This window comes from Apteryx rowi, unplaced genomic scaffold (genome assembly GCF_003343035.1).
Source record: "Apteryx rowi isolate R43461 unplaced genomic scaffold, aptRow1 scaffold_715, whole genome shotgun sequence".
Lineage (NCBI taxonomy): Eukaryota > Metazoa > Chordata > Aves > Apterygiformes > Apterygidae > Apteryx > Apteryx rowi.
Window position 1 is genome coordinate 16,616 of NW_020451000.1, and position 22,908 is coordinate 39,523.

General features: G+C 45.8%; 1 protein-coding gene across 1 annotated transcript in view; it reads right to left on the reverse strand.

The window, feature by feature from the left end:
* The window catches only part of HEG1 (heart development protein with EGF like domains 1), a 36,996-nt gene that overhangs the window by 7,121 nt on the left and 6,967 nt on the right, over nt 1-22,908 (reverse strand). The window contains exons 8-19 of the mRNA XM_026087405.1: nt 22,021-22,326; nt 21,161-21,502; nt 18,704-20,077; nt 15,789-15,908; nt 14,043-14,137; nt 12,372-12,430; nt 11,681-11,841; nt 9,956-10,090; nt 4,547-4,589; nt 4,398-4,435; nt 3,756-3,843; nt 1,243-1,417 (exon numbers count right to left, since the gene is read on the reverse strand). Coding sequence (XP_025943190.1) covers nt 1,243-1,417; nt 3,756-3,843; nt 4,398-4,435; nt 4,547-4,589; nt 9,956-10,090; nt 11,681-11,841; nt 12,372-12,430; nt 14,043-14,137; nt 15,789-15,908; nt 18,704-20,077; nt 21,161-21,502; nt 22,021-22,326 — 2,936 coding nt within the window. The remainder of the gene's footprint in view (nt 1-1,242; nt 1,418-3,755; nt 3,844-4,397; nt 4,436-4,546; nt 4,590-9,955; nt 10,091-11,680; nt 11,842-12,371; nt 12,431-14,042; nt 14,138-15,788; nt 15,909-18,703; nt 20,078-21,160; nt 21,503-22,020; nt 22,327-22,908) is intronic.

Consider the following 22,908-nt stretch of genomic DNA (forward strand, 5'->3'; position numbering starts at 1 on the left):
ATTGTCCCAGAGCTGTCTTTAAAGGAAACTCTTCCAGAAAATGAAAGTTAGTTTCCCACTTTGAATATTATCTGGAAGCACTACTCTCACCATTAACCATAGGCATCCACTCTCCCAACACAGGAACCTAAATTACACATCAAAACCAAGGTGATCTGACCTTCCACTTTTCCCTTCTCTTACTCAAGCAAATCTCCTGGGGACACTTGATTAAGGAACTTTGCTGTCTAAGGCCAAGACTGTACAATCCTTTCACCCAGTAAGAAACATTAAGTCACCCCATTTGATCTGTTACAGAGCAGATCCAATGCAAAGCCCTCATCACCCACTCCTTGCTAAAAAGCTCCTCCTTCTAGTTGTCAGCATAATAACAGTCTTCAGAAAAGTTTAGGAAACGCATTGTCATTTCCAAACCTCTTACTGAAAGCAGTAAGGAGGATTAATTCCCTCCATACTGTATGACCCAGTAAACTTGCTTGGCAGAAACTTAAAATACAAATCAGAAAAAAAAAGTACTGCTCTCTGCAGAGCAACCCCCTACGCCTTGGGGACACCCTGTATGTTGATACAGCTTAGTGATGGGTGATATACGAACATCACAGCTCTGGATATAGACATTAGCAACTGGTAATGACCATGCAGGTGTTACAGCATCCGTGATGCCAGGTCTTGTGCGCCCTTCTCTGCCCTACATAGCCCATTATTCCTCCACCACCTCTTCCCTGCCACTTGTTCCCCCAGAGCTGGAGGGCTCCTCCTTACATGGCCTTTCCACTACAGGAAGGGGTCTGTCCCCTGGAAAGGAGAGGAGCTGAAAAAGACAGGGGTCCCCAGTGAGCAGCGTCTTCCCATTTGGGGTGAAGCCCCCCAGGCAAAGGTCTCAACCTTCCAGCATCAGTGAGGGAGGAAGGGAGCRAACTACCCACAGGGACTACTAAGAGACTGTCCAAAACCTTTAACTCTCCTTCTGTACTCCAGGATTGGACTTTTTAGGCATCTACCAAAATGTTCCTAAACATTTCCCTAGCACCCTTCCTAATTACATCTCTTCATGATATTCACCACATGTAATAACTAACACATCGCATCTGGCATCCACATGACTCCTAATGCTTTGCTCTCTATCAAAGCCATTTGCTTTGCCCTTTTATCTTGCACAAGATGGATCTGGGTTCCAATAAMAAAAATGTATCTGTGCTGCATCAGGCACAAAGGAGTAATAGTTAACCTAAGAATAGGTACCGAATAATATACATCTGTCATCTGCAACAGGTTCTTAGTGCTTCCGTTCTCCTGCATCTCGATGGTCTCTCTGCCCCACTCCTGTGCTCGGGGGTTCTTCGGATACTCAGCATACGGTGACATCTGGAAATCCCCACTCTTGAAAATGAGTTTACTTATGTCATTTTTATTCTTCCTGTTTAGAAAAGAACGAAGGAAAGTAAGAAGGTACAACTTATCCTGTTATCTTATATGCCTTTGTGATATGATCTCAGAAGATTTACCATGTGTTGTAAATCTTGACTTGGAACAGCAATCATAGGATAACTCAGGTTGAAAGGGACCTCGGGAGGGCTTTAGTCCAACCTCCAGCTCCAAGCAAGGTCAGATATGAGGCAAGACCAGGTTACTCAGTGCTTTATCTGGTCGGGATTTGAAAACTCCAAGGATGGAGATGGCACAACCTCTCTGAGCAAGCTGTTCCACTGCCTTACTGTCTTCTTGACAAAAGAGTTTTTCCTTATATCGAGTTTGAACCTCTCCTGTTTCAGCTCATGCCTGTTGTCCTCATTCATCCATCATACACTGTAAAAAACCTGGCTCCATCTTCTTGAAGACCTCCATGTATGTATTAGGTTCCTCCTGAAGCCTTCTCTTCTCCAGGTTCAGTAAGCCTCACCTTCTCCTCATCTTTCAAGAGCTCCAGCCCACTGACCTTTCTGGTGACCCTCCACTGAACTTGCTCCAATTTATGAATGTCTTTTCTGTACTGGGGGGGCCCAAAACTGGACACAGTATTCTACATGCAGTCTCACATGGGCTGAGTAGAGGGGGATAATCTGTCAATCTACTGACTATGTTTCTGTTCATGCTGTTGGCCTTCTCTGCTGCCTGGGAATACAGCTGGCTCATGTTCAGCTTGTGCCCACCAAGACCCCCAGGTTCCCTTCCTCAGAGCTGCTCCCCAGCTAACCAGTCAGTCCCCAGCATGTATCATTGCAGGGGGTTCTTCCTTGCCAGGCACAAGACTTTGCATTTCTCACGCTTGAATTTCATAAGGTTCCTATCAGCTCCTTCCTCCAGCCTGTCTAGGTTCCTCTGAATGGCATCTTTGCCCTCAAGAGCTATCTACTGGTCCTCCCATCTTGAATATCTTTTTCTTAAACTCCCTATTCTTGCTTGAAATCACAGTAAAATGCACTAGTCTAAAAATCACAGATTTCCTTATCTGCGCTGCAGAAATCCAGGAACACTGACACCACAGAACATTACAGCTAGCAGTTGGATGAATTCAGACACAGGTAATTAACTACAGGAATGACATATCCAGGAAGACTGTGGATTCTCATATCTGAAGTCTCCAAGTAAAGACTGCCTGTGACTAGAGGACATGCTCTGGCTCAAGCCACTTGACTATAGTACTTCCAGGTAATATATTAATTCCTAAGACAGAAGACTTAAAAGCTGCCAGTTTGAATGACACCAAATGCACCAAATGCCCCTACATAACTACCATATCATATGAGGGTCACCTTTGGAGAAATTCCCAGTTCAAAGCAGTGTACCCTCCAGGAAGGCACATAACCTGCCAAAGGAAGAGAGTATTAACAAGTGGCTGTTTCAGCAGATGAGGAGCCAGGACTTYTGAGAATATCCACCTGTCTCCTGCAGAGATCTGCACTCTGAGACCTGGAGGTGCTGTGGTTGCTACTGTGTTGGTCACCACGCTTTCTGTCTGGCACTAGCTGGTGTACCCTGGCTCGAAAAATAGGGAGAACAAATGCATACTGCAGAAAGACTGTGCCAACCAAACCACTGTCAATGCTATGCTACTGATAATCCAGCTACAGTCTTTGGTCTGGATAGCTTTGAAATCCTAGACTTGGAATGTGAAGGGAGAGGGCATTACTGCAAGACAGCCCTTTTTCACAGTGTATAAAATCATGAAGCATAACTACCCCGGCAGCACATCTTGCCCCTAGTCCAAAGCTACCTGCTGGTATGGGAACTGTGTGCACGCATGTGTGGGTGCACGTGTGCATGTGTGTGTGTGTTTGTTTGACGGGGGAGAGAGAGAGAGACAGAGAGTGCGAACACGTGAAGGATTTGTGCTTAGAGGAAAATGGAGCATAGCCTTGCAATGCGCACAAACACCACTTGAGCAACAGCCCAGCAACCCTTCCTGTGGCCTAAACACCTCCTTTTTTACTTAGCTTGGGTTTTTGGAGACTGCTCCCTAGCTGCCCTATGGCTCTGGGTGGGAAGGACCCCTTTTTCTCCCCATCCTTAGGGGATGTGATTGCCAGACACACCCTCAAGAGACACTGAATTTTTTAGCCTGGCTGCTGGAAAAAAAACACATATGCCCCCGAATGAAAGCAAAACATAATGCTTAAGCCCGTCACTAAACTGCTTGCTCAGCTGCACCTTTGTCACCTACGTTTTGGTCCTTGAAAGTTGCCACGTGCAGCACTAAGTGTTGTGTAACGCGCTGAGACGAGGCCACGTGGTCTGGGGCTGGTGGTGGTACCTACCGGCAGCAGGTTATTATCAGCGCTATGCCCAGGATGAGCAGAAGTCCCCCTCCTGCGGCTGCGATCACCACAGTGATGAGCTGATATGCTACAACAGGAAAGACAGAGACTCTCATGTAGAAACAGCAGTGTTGTCGTAAATATTAACATAAGCTTAGTCGCAGTCGTTATGCAAAAGGATTAGCTGTTTACGTCTCTTATTCCCTCCCTCTGCCAGCCATATTTTCAAGTAAAATGGATGGAGTTGGGGATCTACTGTTGAAGGAACAACAAGCTCCTGTTTCCCTAGGGGACAGGTTCTCCTTACTGATAGATCAAAATAACACAAACAATATTTCATTGATTCACCTCCAAACATCTCACTTAAAGAGTGCCTGCTACTCTATGTGCTCTCATGACAGAGCATCCAGAGAAAGGAGATCTCCAAGAAAATACTGATCTTGTTAGGAGATAATGTTAGGTCAACTTTTTCAAAGGTCAACAAAACAAAACAATTTCCCACTGAAAATGAAGAAAATAAAACCACTGACAAGAGTAAGTTCATATCTGCTACATTCTAGACATAGCTATTTATAATTACTTGTTTCAATCTTCCCATTTACGAGGCAGTGAAAATGAAAAGAAAAGAAATTCAGTACTTACGGTTTCCACAGTTGAATCCGCCTAAGCCAAATGGGCAGCTGATAACACAAACAACAGGGAGTTTCAGAGGCTTGGCTGTGGCAAGAGGTCACCAAAGCAGCATTAAGAAGGATGGTGGGGGTAAGAGAAAGGCAGAAAGGTCACCATACCTCACGCAGGTCTCATTTTCCAGCTTATACCCATCTTCGCAGGCTGAAAAAGAGAGAAGGGCCATGAGCACCGCGTAGTGGCGCACAGGAGGTATTTACCATCGCCGCTTCCCACGGCAGCTTCGCTCCAAACAGTCTTTGGGACTGACAAGCCTCTCTAACGCTGGCAGAGCAGAAGTGTGATGCTCGTGTTGTCAAAAAAAGGGGCACATGCTCTTTGCTGTCTGTGTGTATATACATGTGTATATGTATGTATGTATGTATGTGTGTGTGTATGTACACACACACACACATACATATATATATATAGGGTGCTCTGTCTAATGTCATCTCTGCCTTGTCTGTTAGTCTAAATGCCTCTAGTCAAAGAGGACCCAGAAGGGTCTCAGCTACCTCATGCAATTGCTCTCTGTTTTGGACAAGACACTGTGCACTTGGACTCACCTCCCACTGGCTTTGATGCGACTATTCAGGGTTTAGCTATAGTCCTAACCTGGAGCCTGGCACAGCGTAGGCAGCTGATAAAATAATTTCCAAGAGAATCTCTTCTTGCCCAAATCAAAACTCACTGAACACTTGTATTGTTTCCCACAAAATATCAGTGCAAAAAATCTGCAAGTGTTTTGGGTTTTCATTTTGAAACGTCATTTAAACAACATTACTTTACCATTGATGCACATTATTCATTATTTTTAGATGTCAGAACTGCAATAAAAAGTTATCCGAGCACAGTTGTGGTTAACCCAAAATGCTATATTACACTTTGCCTCATGGAAAATGTCACCTGTTTCTTTTTTTCTTTCAAATCTGCAGCTAAATCAAATTTTGAAATGTCAAAATTTACTACAAAATAGAAAATTAAATTTTTGACTAGGTCCAAATAACCCAGAAGCCACTATGTGCAAAAAGTTGGTAAAAAAATGAAAACTAGCCATTGATTCCAAAAYACAATAACTGCTGTGCTTAACAGAGAGATAGCTAATCATCTGGATTATCTGAGAAAATTATACTGTGCTTGTGATGAACAGCAAAGGTGCTGATATATTAGCCATACAATTATAAGCTTCATATTACTGACAAGATCACTGCTTTTTTTCTCAGCAACAGTCCTTCAGTAAGTATTGATAGGCAGCTCTGGTCTAGAGGACGTGCTCGCTGTGTTATATTTAGCCCTCTGGTCCTTCAAAGAAGCAAGATATGCAGAAATTCCACTAAAGTGACAACATCTCACTGGTCCGTGGCAACATCTGAAGGCTCTTTTGCCCTGCGCAGAAATGCACTGAAAAAGCGATTTGCTGGGAGAAATAATCAGGAGCCCTCCTCCGCGTCCGTCCCTTGTCACGGGCTGACCCAGCTATTTAACCGTATTCTGCAGCTGTCAAGCCCTCTTTCCCCTGCCTCGTTCTCTAGCTGCAGGGACAACTTCCAGCCCAAAGCACGGGCTCCTTAGCCCCGCTGAGCACAGGGAAATCTGCCGGGAGGGGACCGGGGCTGTCCAGCAGAGGTCACAGCTAACCCGCAGCAAAGCTCTCCTCTCCTCCCACGGCCTCCGCSTGCTGCTCCCAACACATGAAATGCGTTGCCCCTTCTTGCACAGCTGGAGCGTGTATTTTCAGGAGCCTGTCTAGGGACGCTTAGCATWGGAAGGAAGGAAGGATGGACGGACGGACAAACGCGTAACATTACCCATTACGATGGGCTGGCAAGACCATAATAAACCAGGAGAGACCAGTAGTTTTCCTGTTGGATTCAGAAGTTTGTGGCTGTTACAGCACCAATAATAAGTGATACTGAAGGCTAGGAGGGACCAACATGACTTTGATCTCCCTGTCATAACACAGGTCACAGAACTTCCCTAAATTTAATTCCAGTTTCAAATCAAATAGCTGAATTGGAACTATATTTTAGAGAACCATCCAAGCTTGATTTTAGTATTTCCAGTGACGGACAATCAACTGCAGCCCTGGGTCAAACGCTCAAAAAGTTAATTTTCCCAGCCATTAAAAACATTCACCTTATTTTTGGTCTGAATTATCCCAGTGTCAAATTCCAGCCCTTGAATGCTTTCTTGCTGGACTGGAAAAGGTTATATGATCACGTTTCTCTTCCTCACCATCAAATCACTCCTTAGCCTTCTCGTTAAAAAAAGCCAAGTACACTGAGATCCTTGAGACTCCCTGGTTGTTGCAGCTTTTCCCTGAACACACACCAGTTCTCTTGGACCTTTTTGACCTCTGGTTCCCAGAAATAGATGCCACAAGCACAGGGATAACAAAACTTCCCCTCTTCTGCCTGCCCATGCCTCCCCTAAATGCATCCAAGGAACACATTAGCCTTCTGAGCCAGAGCTCTGGGACCTTTTCTTTAGCTGCCAGGTCCCTTCACAGCTCTGTCAGGGTCCCTGCTTTCCAGGACATGCTCCTTGCATGGCCTCTTTGCTGCATCTCTTCATGATTTTTTTTTGCACTGGATTTATTTTTAACTTTCTAATATGATTTCCGTGAAGGTGAGAAAGAGACCAGAGGTAACAGGACAAGAGTTAAAAGCCTCAGTCCACCAACAGCCAGGGCAAGAGGTTGCTCATGTCTCTCACTAATAAAAGTAGACTGAAAACATTATAAAGCAAATCTACCAAATTTAGTCACAGGATCAGACAATAAAGAAATCTTCAGAGAGTGGAAGGGAGGAATCATCTCCTTCGACAGCTTACTGGAGTTGTCTTCTCCGTGAAAACAGCTCCAGTCTGCCCAGTACAGCAGCCCCGATCGCCCTGGCCCAGCCTGCTGCTTGCCACGTGAGGAAGGACTGGAGGAACTTACAAGCAGATGCTGGAGCCCAGGCTCATTTCACCACCACAGCCTGTGTAGGGCACGTACACCCTGAGCAGTGTCTCCAAATTGTAATGCTGTCTTGGGCAGGAAAAGTTCCCAGCTCCAGCTGGCTAGGAGCTCTAGGGGCTGCAGAGAGGGCAAGCAGGATCCCAAGTGTGCACCTCCTGGTCTTAGTCCACTTAAAGCAATGCAGAGCTGCATAACTGTTGATGCTTATATCTTTTTCTCTTCTCGGACCCCTTTTCCTGCCATTTTGCTTTCCCCTCTGGCATCTTTCCTGCTCCTTTGAACATGCTCCCAGGAGAGCTCACACTGTCACACTCACTTGGCGAGCTCTCAAACACGAACAAGGAACAGAAGAAAGGTTTAAGTATCAGGGGCCAAGCAAAGCTATCAAGTTTTGCTTTTCTATTTGGGATTTCTTTACCACTGCCTTCCAGAGAGAGATTCAGGGGTCTCTTCGGAAACCTTCCTGATGTGAGGAAGGCTGGAGAGCCATTCCTTGCTTTGCACTGGAAACACTCTAGACTACTAAAAATAACATGCAGTGAGCCATACCACAAAGGTTGAAACCCAGCAGCTACACAGAGCCGACCGAACTGAGTAGCCCATCGGCTGAAATGTCAAAACTCTTCCTGACTCAGATGCCAAACCTTTCCTTGGTCCTCAGGACACTTTTGACAGCAGGGCTTCAAGCATGCCCCAGGTGAGAGATGCAGAACAAAACCTGGAGGTCTGGGCTGCCAACCCCCTCGGCCCGTCCACTCCCCCAGCCGCACCCAGCTTCCCATTTGGGAGACCGGACCCCCGTACAATAGCCATTTCCCTCCTCGCGAACACAATAGTTGGCGTTACCCCTCCCGAGCGTTCAGTGGGCTGTGGACCACATTTGCACAACCCACAACCGGGGTCAGCGGCTCAGGAGACCTCGGTTCCTGTTTAGCCACTGGGAGGGTGGAAGTTTTAAAAGAGCCTGGCATATTGTATGCTGTATTTATTTGAGAGGATGATCCTAAACGTCAAGCTGGGGGCTGTGGTATGGCTTTTCAAGTGTTGAGTCCCTTTAAAAATCTAGACTACACAGCACACTGAGATGAGAACAGAGTGCTGCTGAAAACCTGTTATCTCGAGAGAGCGTGGCACTGGGGAGTTAGCTCTCATGCCACTCTGCCGTGTCCCCTATGACCACAAACCCCCAGATTCATTTGGCCTAAATCCACTTCATTTCTGACAGTGTAAAGCCAGTCGTTAAGATGTTTCTTATTGACAGCACAGAYCTGAAGGTGAAATTTAGGCCCAAAGGTGTTCTGGTGGTTTCTTTATTTTTCAGAGCAAGCAAGACTCATAAATAGGGAGTAGTCACATCTACCTGGCTAAAAAACGCTGCATCTCTTGGCCCTCTATAACCATAGTATCTGCACAGCCTTCAGGTATTTATCTTCATACCATCACTTGGCAAGAGACACAGGCAAGAAAAATGGAATAACTTGCCCTGGGTCCCCACTGCCCACGATGGAGCAGGAAYCAGGCAAGAGCCTCCCAGGAGCCGTTTCAGCTCCCTACTCACTGGATGACCCCTTCTCTTATCTCTCAAGGGTARGTGGAGAGAGTCAATATTTCTTAATAAAAGTCCTTTCCACAACAAACAAAGATGAAACTAGGGAGGAAAACCATAAAGGAGAAACATTTTGCCTCGAGCCACGCAGTGGACAAGAGGCAGGCACCCAGAGGTGCCCATTTCACAGATGCCYGTTCCAGAGCTTGCAATGCATGAGTTATTTCCAGCCACATTTCTCCCACCCTCTGACTAGATTTGGAGCTGACCAAGCGTCTCCTCCTCTTTGAACAGCCTCCCCTGCAGACATTGCCAGAAACAATATATAACCACTTTTAAAATTGTTATTGATATGTCATCAGAAAACTTGATTTCTTAAGGAGTCCCACAGCAATGACCACTGTGATGAGGGAATGGACACGTTGATCCTACAAGTTGTTTTGACCAYTGGTGCAATGACAAAGAGCTTGTTTAAGACGTAGCAAAACAGACTTCACGATCTGAGTAGTTAAAAAATAATATAACCCTTGAGCTTAAAATTTCTATTAGGAACCCAGTTGAAAAATAAATCCACAGTCATTCTCAGATACTTGCTTATTTAAAAAATATTGACGATGCATTAATATAGCTTGCGAGTTTAAAGCAATTATCTTAAGTTCGCTGAGAGTTCAGACAAAATCAAAACAGGCAGAGCTGCACGTCATCTCTGCTCCGTGCCACTGAACTGGAGCCCAGAGCATTCGGGCCCCCTTTCTCCCGTTTCTCGCTCATTCTGACTCACAGCATGCTCCAGAAAGAGATAATATTATTCCTAGAGAGAGACCGTATCTTCAGCGTCTACTGAAAAGTCCCCTAACTAAATAAAAGAAACCTCAGCCGCTGATATTTATTCATAATATTGAGCTTCTTAGGATGCATGGCAATACATAATGCACGCAGACACACACACTCACACAATCATTTCAACCGGCACCAAAAGATTAAGCAGAATCCAAGCAAAACATGCTGCGTAAAGAGCAATACCTCGGCAGGAATGGTCCATCTTGTTGTACTTGAAGTACCCACTTTTGCACTGGCAGAGCGCAACGCCATCGAAGTCAGTGCACTCGGAGGTTTCCTTGTCGCATTCGGGGTCTTTCTGTCTGCACAAGCTGCCAACTGTCGGAAAGACATGGAAAACATCAGCGCATTTCTCCCTAAACACACCATTATACACATTTGCTTTCCCCAGGCATCACATTTAGGTCATGCATTGCTTTCATCTTCTTTTTCTTAATAATATTGGTTCCATTATGAGAGAGTCAACACTACTACATGTCACAATTTCTTGCACATCTACCATCGATCGTACAGGCAGACAGAGTGGGTGAATAATAAATATTTCAGCTTGCAGGCAGAATGGGAAATTAAAAAGAAAAATTTGTTTTGACTCAAGCTAAAACACATTTCCCCCGAGACGGTTCAACAGATCAATTTTTAATTTTAAGTTTGTGTCAAGCAAAACATTCTGCTCAGACCAAAACAGATTCTTCCATTTTGATTTTAAGCATGGTATTTTTCCACTTTTAACACAAAAAAAATTGCCCTTTCATTTATCTCACTTTGAAGCGATGTCTTTAAAATGACAGATTTTTTTAAATGAGTATTCAGCAAAACTCAGTGTGCATAAATTACGGAAACTGTGCCATCAAATTTGCATTTTTTACTGGGAGGCTGGACTAAATGGGATGAGCAAATGAAAAAATATTCWTGATATTATTTTTATGAAAAATGTGTCATCCATGTGGAACACGTAGCTTTAATAAATTCATCTCTGATAGATTCTCCATCCCTTTTTTTAATCTGGCATCTTTTCTTTAAATACTTACGTAAGAATAGAATTTGTTTCTTAGTAATTCTGTTTATCTTTATGTTAGAAACTAAACTTTACCAAAAATATTGTATCTGAGGTAACTGCTGGATATAACTTGAGTTGCTCTACCAAAATCATTTAAATCAATTCAATCCACAATGGTGTTCAGGATTAGAAATGTAGGTATAGAAATGTTTCACGGCCTGAAAACACTTGGAACGATTTTTACACCACGTGCTTTCACTGATGCAAAGCGGCAGCTGGAAGAACGCAGCTCCCAGCAAACGCTAGGGCAGYGCTAATCGCTTGACGGGAGGGTTTGGGGCAGCTGTGACGCCCTGGTGGTGTCAATGGCACTGTCACCGTCACCGCCCTGGCTGCGGCAGCGCCCCGGCTCCCCGCCACGCTGGCTGAGGGGGACTCAGGGCTTTTGATCCGCCGGGGCCCGACGTCAAACCCCTGAGATGAAAGGCTCCCGTACAATGCCCTTAATCCTGGGCGGTGCGGTGCTTTCGCAGAGGGGCAGATTTCTCACACAATGAGGCTACGACAAGACTTGAAATCTGCATTTGCTTTCAGACTGCAGGGCTCTTGCAACAATTCCCCTTTAAATRAGAGAGAAGTTTTAGAGTTTTTTTTTCCCCCCCCCTCACAGAATCACAGAAGGGTGGAGATTGGAAGGGACCTCTGGAGATCATCTAGTCCAAGCCCCCTGCTCAAGCAGGGTCACCTAGAGCACGTTGCCCAGGATTGTGTCCAGACAGGTTTTGAATATCTCCAAGGATGGAGACTCCACAACCTCTCTGGGCAACCTGTCTCCTCCTTTTAAAAAAGAGCCAAATATAACATCCCTTGCTTTCCACTCCCACCACAATCAATCCAGATGCTATATCTACCTCTGTGGAGCAGCTTGAGGCTTGAGATGAACTGGCAGGTCTCTGGGGGGGATGTGCACGCTCTGATGTAGCTTTTCACGCTGCTGACGACGTCGTAGAACGTCACGTTGGAGGCCAAAGAGAACGTGGATCGCACCGAAACTTGGACAACGTTGGCCTCCCTAACAGAAAACAAAACAAAACAGCTCTGAGCATCACCATTCAGTCCGATTTCATCATTACTATGTTATACRTAGGATTTACTTATACAAGCAGTGCATAACACAGACACAGTAYGCATATACATTAGAAAAGCAGTGCATTGTAACAAACCTCCATCTCGCTTTAAAGATRGGGCAAGCTTACACATGCAGAGGTAAATCTGGGACTGGATGGGAGGCTGGTTATGCACTTTGACACCAGCCACGGATGGATCCTAGCCAGCTCTGAGAAAAGCCACAGCAGGCTTCTGCTCCTCTGGAAGTCTGTGCCAAGATGCTCGGGCACCAGGGGAGCGACCAGCAGAGCCACGCAAAGTAGTAAGGCATCTGCTCTCCAGCCAGCCTCATTTTATTAAACACAGCGCTGGAGAGCGACTCCAACCGGGCAGTTTGGATCCGTAGTTGAACATCCCTTAAGCCTGAGCTTGTTGCGGTGCCAGATGCCATTTCTCACCCTTCCCCRCCCGCGGCGCTTCGCGGCAGCCCCTTACCTCGTGGCCTTCACCACCGAGCGGTGGTACCCYGGTAATCCGGCCAGCGACGCATCCAGCTGAAAGGAAGAGCAGAGCAGCCTGTTACTGCCCGGGGCGGCACGGGGGGGACGCGGCGCAGCGGCGGGGACGGCACTCCGGGGTCACCCGCTCCATCCCCAGCTGTCACCACAACGGCAGCGTGACGCTGAGGGGTCTCAGCGGTTAATTTTGCAATGAGAAAGCAGCGCCGTCCTGTTGCCAGCAAGGGAGGGCTGAAGTCGCCGTCGCGCAGCCTCGGGCACGGAGGAAGACCTGGCGCTTTTGAAATCAGCATCTGCCTCGGGCCCCACTGTGCAATGACCACGAAAGGCAGAGGACGAGCCAGAAACCAGGGGGGAAAGAGCCCGCGTCAGGCTGAGCTCAAAGCAGCTCCTTCGGAGAGGGCGCATCTTCAAAGAGCCCCCTCCCGCCGCACCCCGCGCGCTAGGACGGCGTCCCCGGCGCAGGCAGCTGTTTGCATTGCGCAGAACAAGCTGCTCGGGCAAAGTCGAGGCGACCGTAACTCCGGCTCCCCGCCGCTCTCGCTGCGTCGCCGGACAAACCACCTACCTCCGAAAAGCGCTGCGACGAACCGCAGCCAAGCCAGGCACCGCTTATGGGATGAACTTATTCCTGCGGTGACCTGGCTACATAGTTCACAGAGATACAAACCTCCATCCCAGGGGACTTTCGGAAGCGACTGAGGGCGCAGCAAATTGTGGGAGTCGCAGGCTCGCCCAGTGCTCGCTCCGCACTGAGCAAGGGCAGCGGGATTGCAATAGCACGGCCGAGACACGCTGCCGCGATGCAGGTGTATTGGGCTGGGCTCTGCCGGGGCCACGGGGTTTGGCTAAGAGCAAGCCGGCAAACTGTCATGTGCCAGGCTGGCGCATGCAGGATTTACTGCTGCCCGCGGGGAGTCCCAGAGGTATTGTTTCAATGTTGCCCCTGCAGAAGCATTAATACTCTTTAAAAGCCTGCACTGGAAAATGCAGTGCAACAAGACGACTTTGGAGGGAGGCCACAGGAGCATGCCACCAGCTCCATCTATTCACAGAAAGGGCTGCGAGATTTTCTGGGTAGATGCGTTATCTTCCTATAACGCACTCAGCCCCCTAGGAACAAGATCTCTCCACYGCTGGCCTGACAGCCTGGGGAGAGCAGGCGAAGAGAAGCGTACTAAGATTTAAAAGTATATATAATTATTTAGCACTATACACAAGCTGAAAAAACCATCCTTTAGCCTAGAGGGAAAAGAAAGAACTAAGTTCCAACCCCAAATAATAGTATTGAGTTTCACTCAGTGATATGAGGATCACCCCTATGAGTGATATGGGTGCTCTTCGGCAGACAGAATATTATTAGTATTTCCAGTATTACAGTCAGGCTCAGGAAAATGCATCCCAGTGTGCTGGTGCTGAGTAAACAGGGGATGAATGGTCCCCACCTCAAAGTGCGGCTTTGGTTTCTTTTCTCCTGCCAGATATCTCCTTTTTCATTGGTCCTACTCATACCCAACCAGGAAGGTTCAATGATTAAAAAAGCTAAATCCACAAACCAGGGTCTCGTGGCTTCCTCTAGCAGCCGTAAGAGGTTTGGAGGGAACCTGTACGACGCAGTATTTGCTGATGCCCTGGCAGTGACACTCACCATCGCGAGGATCTCACCCTCGACGTGGAGGAGTTCTGCATACTTCCCATGGGTGATATTYGGTTTCAGGGGAACCTGGCCAATAAATATTCTTACTAAAAAGGAGAATAAGACGAGTTAGTTGGAACATGTGCCTTCCCACCATGCGTAGCTGAGATTTTGTACAGCTCATATGAGAGATTATCTGAACGGAAAACTCCTTCACACAGCGGACAGAAAGCTTGAGTCTGAGAGCTGTCGTACCAATAAAGCAAAGACTGTGGAATTTTTCCCAAGAGTTTCTGCGTTATTCCCACAGCGCCAGTTAAATTSCAGAGCTCGATGCTGCTAAACAATCAGCATTTCACCACAAAGTTCACACATTTCTGTGAACCAAAGCTATCTAAGCAACACAGTCTAATTTACAGGGAGCCCTTGACCGGCAGAGAGAGATGGGTAAATTTACTAACAAGACAGTTTCTGGTACCAAAGCTATTTATAATAACTTTGGGTAAATGTGCCAAATTTGGGTAATTTTTCCCCTCCCTCAAATGGAAGAAAAGCAAATCAGCAAGTCAAAATAAAGCATTATAAAAAGAACGTTTTCATTTCTAAGCTGTGGGAGAGAATGAGCAATGACATCTGAAAGGACATCCAAAAGATGTATTTTTCCATGTTTAGATTTATATTTGATTCATGGCAGCAGAATGCAATAACCTAAGTTGTCCAGACTTGGAGAGATAATATCCCTAAATCTTTTATTAAATGTCATGAGATACTCAGTGGAAATGAGAACTCAGAGCTCAAGTTTTATGTTCTACCAGAAAAACAAATATAGTTGCAGATAACATTATAAAGCCTCTAATTCTTTCCCATTTTTTCCCATCCACGGAGCCTATCTTCACCACAAATCGCAAATCAGACAGCTCCAGTATAACAACCCCTGGTAAAAATGTGACAAGAATCACCTTCACAGTATTTATATGATCTGCCCATATCCCAGTCTGAAGTAAAATCAAAACAACTCTCTAAGTTAGAAGCTGACACATTTCGCCACGAGGAAATGTTTCAAAACACCCTTCAGGGACACCTCAGTCATGTTTCCTTAGCAAAATTTCCATGCCACTAATCCTCTCTGATTAAGGGTCAGAAGAAAAGCTACCAAAACAAATTCCCCATCACAACGGGACATTGTAAGGTCCTTGAGATTCAGAGTCCTTTAATATAAAGGTCCCAAATAATAAGTATGCTGCATAAAAACTGTTAAAGGTATGAAACAAGTCCTTGATCTTACAAAGACTTTCACGGCTGCTTAATCTTATGCACATGGTTGATCCCACTGAAGTCAAGTCACACAATAGCCCCACTCACTTCCATGAAGCCAAGCCTCATCTCCCGGTTTTACAGGCCTGGGACCTACGAGAATTGGCAGAATTGTTCTTTGGTGTTGTAAAACACATTAAAAGCAGAACTGGCACATCTGTGCTTCCTAATAAGCCTGAGCCCACCGCTCTGTTTCTGTATTTTTGAGGCAGGCTTAGAAATCCTTAGCTATCGCTGCCTTTGCTCCCTGGGGCATCCTAACGTGGCAGGTATTGGACACCGCGCTTGTACAAACAATAAAGGGTTCTTGTTCAAAGTGGTAGCTGGAAGGTACATTAAACTCCTGAAGAACTAGTTTGAGCCTCAGTTAATTTATTTCAGAAGATTACATATAATTATTTCCGTCTTTTTTCCCCCCCTGTCTTTTCACTTTTGCTCTCTTACCTAAATTGCACTTTCCTTTTTCCAGCTCATACCCAAGAGGACACTGACAGATGTAGGAGCCATGGGTGTTGTTGCATGTGGCCAAGGCAGGACAAGGATTGGAAAGACATTCATCCACATCTACAAAAGGGGGAAAAAAATAACACAGCCTGTAATTACAGAATCGCAAAAGTCATCAACTGCTGGACTAAAAAAAAAATCCATTTGGCTCCTCTTCTGTGACCCTCTGAGCATTATCAGATGATTCATTGCATCATTTGCACTTACTATTTATCCTGTTCTTAATTATTTTGTTGGAGTCGAAAGAACAAATACAAAACACTGTCTCCTGAATATTCATTCCAAAGCTCTTGGGACCCATGTTAATACTAATACCCAGCTTGTCTACAGCATTGCTCATCTGCAGATCTCCAAGTGCTTTTCAGAGATAAACAACATTACAGTTATGCATGAAGGGACAGATGAAGTGACCTTGACAGCCAGAACTCAACACAGAAGCAGGGCTCCTAAAGCTCCTAGTCCCAAGTTCTGCGCTTTTGGTCCAAGCCCTTTTTCCATGAACTATGGGAATCAAAGCTAGTACTTTAACATGGATCGAGCTGTCTGATGCAGTCTGTAGATTTACTACGTAAGGTGTAGGCAGCCCTGGCTGCTATCGCCTCCTTTCCCTGAGCCTGTGACACTGCTGGTAATGCACTTTCCATCGTGTGAACGGGCCTTTGGGAAGCAGACATCAGTTGTGAAATGAGATATTTCGGGGGATCAGTGATGGTAATTTCAGATGCTTCATATATTAGACAACTCAAACTACAAAATCTCCTGGAGAAGACATCTAATATTTCCACTTAAAAAAAAACAAATGATCCTGTCCTGGTCAAAAATGCCTCTCCCGCTGTGCGTATGACTCACAGCATGCATGCGTGCAAGGTCAGCTTTGCGGGCTTGCCCAGGACAAGGCACTACACGGCACGCAAGCCGGCTTGCATGCCACTCGGGTCTGTTTTGTGGCTCCTGCTGAGGACTCTGATGGAGGCAGGAAGGATGGGTTTTGGGGTTAAAGCACAAAACAGGGGAGTCAAACTCGCGCGTGCTGTTTCTGACGACACTACGACACCCTGTGGCATCAGGCAGGCTGTACAGACCCAAGCTGACCTCTGCTTTGGGACACGATTGGGGGTAACCTCTGCGTTTCGAGCGGTCTGGCAGGCCTAGCTTAGCACCAGCGAGAAGACAATCCAACATCTCTGATCTAAGCAGCCAGAAATGAGTGGGCATATTTTAAAATGTTGGCTTTCACTTCTTTCTCCTGCAGTTTGTTGTTTTTTACAGTTGGGACACCAGCAGCCTCCTCCCTTACAGCAATTAGAGCTTTCTACTTCACTAAGTCAGGTGCAGGGAGAATGGTAAAAACGTTAACAACTATTCCTTGTTTTCTCCCTCAGAATCTGGAAGTCTGACAGCAGTCTCTTCCCCAGCTTTAACGACCATGATGTCAGCACAGGACTATTCTACAGCTCATATTTATTCTGCTGCTCTGACAGTGGGACTAGTGCACGAGAAAGGCAAACCGGCCAGGGTAATCATTTCATTAGCATCTGTTTGGAAGATGTCACGGAGCTGCAAAACCGTATTAAACCCCAAGTACAAAGCCTCACATCCAAGGGAGCAGACAGATCTTTTCCTTTATAGTAAATGGCAAAACCTGGTATTTAAAAGAAAGAGTAACTTGGCAAAAATGGACTCAGACAGTAAAAAGGCTACATTCCATTATTTTTTGATTAAAAAAAACATTCACCTACAGTGAATTTTTTGTATGAAGCCATAGCTATAATTAAAACCAATCAGCCTGAGAAATAACCTTTAAATACTTAGTTATTGGATGCAGAATATACTTTTGTCAGTATTTCATGACAGTAACGCAATTAGTACGCACCATATCCTACAGCAGCATTAGGGTCAGGTTTCTGAACTTTAAATATAGAATCACTTTCCATTCATATAAAACATAGCTTAATGTATTTACTCGAGGAGATAAGGAGCCTGGTAGCAGTAATAAATGAAATCCTTTATTCATCCACAGGGCTTTTTGCTGTCTAAACTCCTTCCAATATGCTGCAGTTAACCACAGCTACCTTTTCTAAACTCCCCTATCCTCCAAAGGACGTGAGTCACCATCCCAGCTCACCCCTCGAAAGAACTCCCCCTTGGCCAAGTGGGAAGATGCCTGCTTTTGCAAAGCTATGCATTCTGGTTTTATAGGGTGAAGAATTTGCCCGAGCATAACTCTCCCAGTTTCTAATATCAGTATAGATTCACAGAATGCTCTTGAACTACAAAGTAATCAAAAAGCAAATCTGAAACACTTGCTTAGCACATTTCTCAGCTTTTCTTCCATAGCTGTGGTTGCACCAATACACTCAGCAAGACTGTGGTGTGTAACCTAACAGGAGAAGGGACGAGCCTTTTAGAAGGAGATTATTTAGTGAGACGGGGAGAAAATGATCATAGGTCGTAATAACAGAATGAGTTCCAACACAAATACCAAGCACTGGCCAACTGCCTTTTCTCATGAAGAAATACATATTGATCTATTTTTCAAGAGAAATATAAAGACTGTGCATCCTAAGCTTACCTGGAAAGCGATTCAGCTTTTATTTTGAATTTCCCAAATTTCAGCTTAATGTTTTCATCAAAAATGCCCACCAAAATGTTCACCTTTTTCAAGCAGTTCTGCTTGACTGCTACAGCCTGATCTTAAAAATACCAATAACGAAGACCAAATTCTTATCCTCCAGTCCTGCTGACAATAGACTTGTTTGCTACATAACCTTCCAAAGACCCTTCAAGTGGCACCCGCATGCTCCCGGCCCCCGCGTCCCAGCCCCAACGCTGATGAGCACCGTTAGAAACGTTACCTGTTACAGGCGACAACGTCCTCAGCCCTGCTGTGCTACTCAACGGAGTGACAGTCGTTGGTTTGGTAGCAGCGGCCGAAGTAGCTGCAACGCTTACAGTGGTCTTGGTGGGTGGAGGTGCTTCAGAAGGACTCGTAACTGGGATGTTTTCCTCGGTGACTTTACCAGTACTTGCAGTGCTATGATCAATAGCTTCTGTACTTTCACCAGTGGCATAAACTGTTTTAGTGGCAGCAGGCGTTTGGGGTCTGTCGGCTTTTGTAGTGCTAGGATGAGCCGGGGTTGGTCTGCGAACTGCAGGTGTCGTCAGCACAGGGGGTTTCACTGTAGTCAATGCCACCGCGGGGGGGACAACCCTTTGGTTTGTTGTACTCAGTAAGGCACTGCGGGGTGCTTCTGTCGTCCCAGGATGTGGGGTATCACCAGCTGTGGTGAGCAGCGGCACTGTCTTTCCAAAGCTGCCCCCCTTGGGAGAAGTGACCCTCAGCGAGGGGCTCTCAGTTACCTGCGGAGGAGCAGACATGGACACAGCGCGGCTGCCAAGCTGCTCCATGGGCTCTGTGGGAAGAGGAGGAGACCCTGCAGAGATGAAGACGGTGCTGTTTTGGGGCTGGAGCGTTCCACTGGGCTTGCTGGTCTCTCCGGGCGAGCTCCCAGCGATGACAGCTGTAGAGGGCACCTGTCTGACTTCAGTGGTAGCTACGGAGGTGCTTGCTTGACTGCTGTCGTTGGACTGCGACATGGAAGATGGTGAAGAAAACAGAGGTAATAAAGATGTTAAAGAATAAGATGGGGAAAGCAATGAGGAAGTGGGTACAGCAGTTGACAAAGCCTGTAGAGGGGGCGATGATGCCATCACGGAGGAAGACAGCAGCTCAGATGACTCTGATGATGCAAAAAGGTATGTTGGTGATGGTGTTGATGACAGTGAGTAATGCAGTGACGATGCTGATGAAGAGGATGGAAATGCTGATGAAGATAGAGATGATCTGACAGTAGGCAACAACTCAGAGTCAGTATCCAAGACGGTTGTATTTTGTACAACGCCTGTGGAAGCAGAAGTCAATGGTTKGGAAGAATGTACTAGCAAAGGCTCAGTAGATGGTTCAATAAAACCGCCGTCACTGGAGACATTGCTTCTTCTGTCCTGGGTCACAGAAGAAGATTGAGATGAATCAGAAGGGCTGGAAATTTCTGAAAAAAAAGTGGAACTTTCCGAAGACTCAGCAGAGGTGCTACTATTTGATATAGACAGGAGGGTCCTTTCTCCACCTCTGGTGTACGTGGTTGAAATGTATGTGCCGTCTGTGTGAGAAACAGAGGTCCTTTTCTCAGCATCAACGCTACCAACTGGCTGATGGCTACTTGAAAAGCCTGGAGTAAAAGGACAAAATACATTAGAAAGACAGCATAATATGAAAGTATTTTGACTTCATATGAAAGTTGCTTGCTAAATACACAAAACGTTCTTGTCTGTGAACTGGCCCACACTCCTCACCAACTTGTAATGTAGTGACCCAAAATACTAGAATTTCGAGCACCATCCAAGCACGGCTATCGAATCAGGAGTCTTCTGCATTCCTTAATTCATTCTAAAATGTTGAAGTCTGACAGACACAGGCTCCTGTGGAAAGCATAGGTTTCTAAAAAATTCTTCTTCCGGTATTGCTTTTTTAATGTGATTGAGCACTTGGTGTTCTGTGATATTTTGTGGCAGGCTAAGCAGGAAAACCCATCTGTTCTCTTTATCTGTCATGATTTATAAAACTCATACCCTCTCCCTSTTAGTCTCCATTCCATACTAAAGAATATCAATCTTCCTGTGTCAATCTGTTTCTAGACACAGTGAACTGCATGCCTCTGTAGGATGAAATTATTATGTTAATTTGTAGCTTATCATGAACTCACTGATTGAAAGCTTTGCAGGCAGGAAATCTTAAATGAATAGCACATCACTTTGCAAAAATTCTGATTATTTAGCATTAAAGGCGCAGCCAATCTTATAAGATAAATTTCAGGATTTACAGATAACTTTAGGAATCTCAAAAATACAGAAWAGGATCTTCAAAATTCAAAATTTGATTTAATTCTACAGTGGACTCAGGTCAGCATGAAACACTTTCAAAAACGTCACCGACAACAAATCAGTTAGGGTGCAAACAAATAACGTGACCATCAAAGCAAGACAGCTTCCTTGCTAGTGAATCAAGAACTCGCTTCAGCATTGAGGACTGTGGTTTCCCTTCTGGAACGATTGCCCTGACAGATGGGGTTTGGCTTTGACTCCGCTATTCGCAGCAGCACTCAGATATAGGAAAATATCGCCCCGCATGCAGCCACGGATGATATTTCATGTACCAGTGAATGAGAGTTTTGCACACAATATAGGTAAACGCAGGATAATGTGGACTTTCTCTCTTCCCCCCAAAACACACGTACACAAACACACTAACTTACCTGAGAGATCGTTTTGGAAAGATGAATAAGTCGGTATCTTGGAAGAATGCGTAAACAGGGTCTCAGTCGCAAACCCAGTGACGCCCATGCTGCTCGCGGAGATATTAGGAGTCCTGCTCTGCTCCATAGGCGCTGAGCGATTCGCTTCGGAGGAATTAGCAATTTCCGCGTGCGACGTGGAGCTCTCCGGGCCACGGGCCAGTGTGCCATTTGTCACAGACCGCAATGTCCTCTCTCCACCTCCAGTTACTGCGGCTGAACTGTACACAGCATCAGTATAAGYGCTGGAAATCCTTTTTTCTGTACTTGAGCTGCTCAGTGAGTGATGGCTACTTCCAGTGGCTGAAATGGGATCAGAAAAGTGGGCACTCAATTTTATCATCTCCGGTCACAGTGTACTTGTGAGTTCTACAGTAATTCTATTTTGAAATACAGATTAATAGAATTGCACAGACAAATACAGACTAAATAGATTTCACAAATCTATCACCTTAAACATAGACTTAACACACAAAGCCTATTCCATTGAAAACTTTAGAAACAGGCCTACGTAAATGCACAGGGACATTGAGTATCATTAGAGTCGTAACGACATAATTTATTTATAATTATTACCCCACCCAGTTAAATAGTAGACATCTCCTATAGCAAGGAAACACAGCTCACATTCCTGAGACTTAAACACCAACAGCTGCAAATATACAGTATCAACAAGCAAAATCATCACAATTTGTAAATGCTGCCCATGGCACCTGCAACAGCTCTAAAATGTGTTGCTAGTAATATCAAGCCCACGGAAAAGTGGGAGTGAATGCTTTTTTTCTAATTCAACAGTGATTTTGGCATTCAGAAAAACTCACTGGAAGGTTTACGTGGGGCAGAGAATTCGGTGGAGGCCCGGGATGAAAGTGTGACCTCGGCCGAGGGCTCGGTATAACCTGAATCGCTGGATGAGACGGGCCCTCCTCCAGGCCATGCTGTTGCGGACGGGAAGGGGCTGGAGCGCGACTCCCCGGCCACGTCTGGGCGAGAAGTGGAGCTTTCCGTCACCTCGCTCCACGTGCTGCGGTCAATGGGAGCCTGAGAGGTCCCCTCTCCGCGCGTGGAGAAGGCGGTTGAGATGTACGTGCTCTCGGTAGGAACGCCGGAAACCCCTTTTTCTCTCTCTGGAATTGCAAAGCAGAGATATACACATATATACATATGTGTGTGTGTGTATGTGTTAATAATATCTTTGAGGCCCCAAGAGGGACTAAAATCTGAACATTTCAATTCACACAGCTGGAGGCGGAGCTCGGTTAGTGACACCACTTATTTGTTAACTGGAGTTCTCAGGATATCCGTGTTTTTAGACTGGTAAAAGAAAGCAGACTGGGGCGTACAGCTTTCTGAAGGAGAACAGTGACAGGGAGGTAGTACTTGGTCTTGAATATCCAGTAGAAAATTGCCTTGGATGGATCAGTGGGCTTTCAAGCTAACTTTCGCGGACATGGATCCGGAGGGTGGGACCCTGAAAGCACAGCCAGGAGCACGGATGTGGCAGGGAACCACCTGGCACCTCCTCCGGGGGGTACCAGTGCCCTGGCTGAGGACAGGCTGGGACAAGGCACACCAGATGTGTAGCTGCTCCGATTTCTGCTGGCTTGACAAAAATGGGACAACCAGGATATAAGAAGCAGTGAAAGGTCTACCCATCTCTTGTCACTTCTCACGCTGAGCAATCCTCAGTACTGGAAAAAGCCACTTTA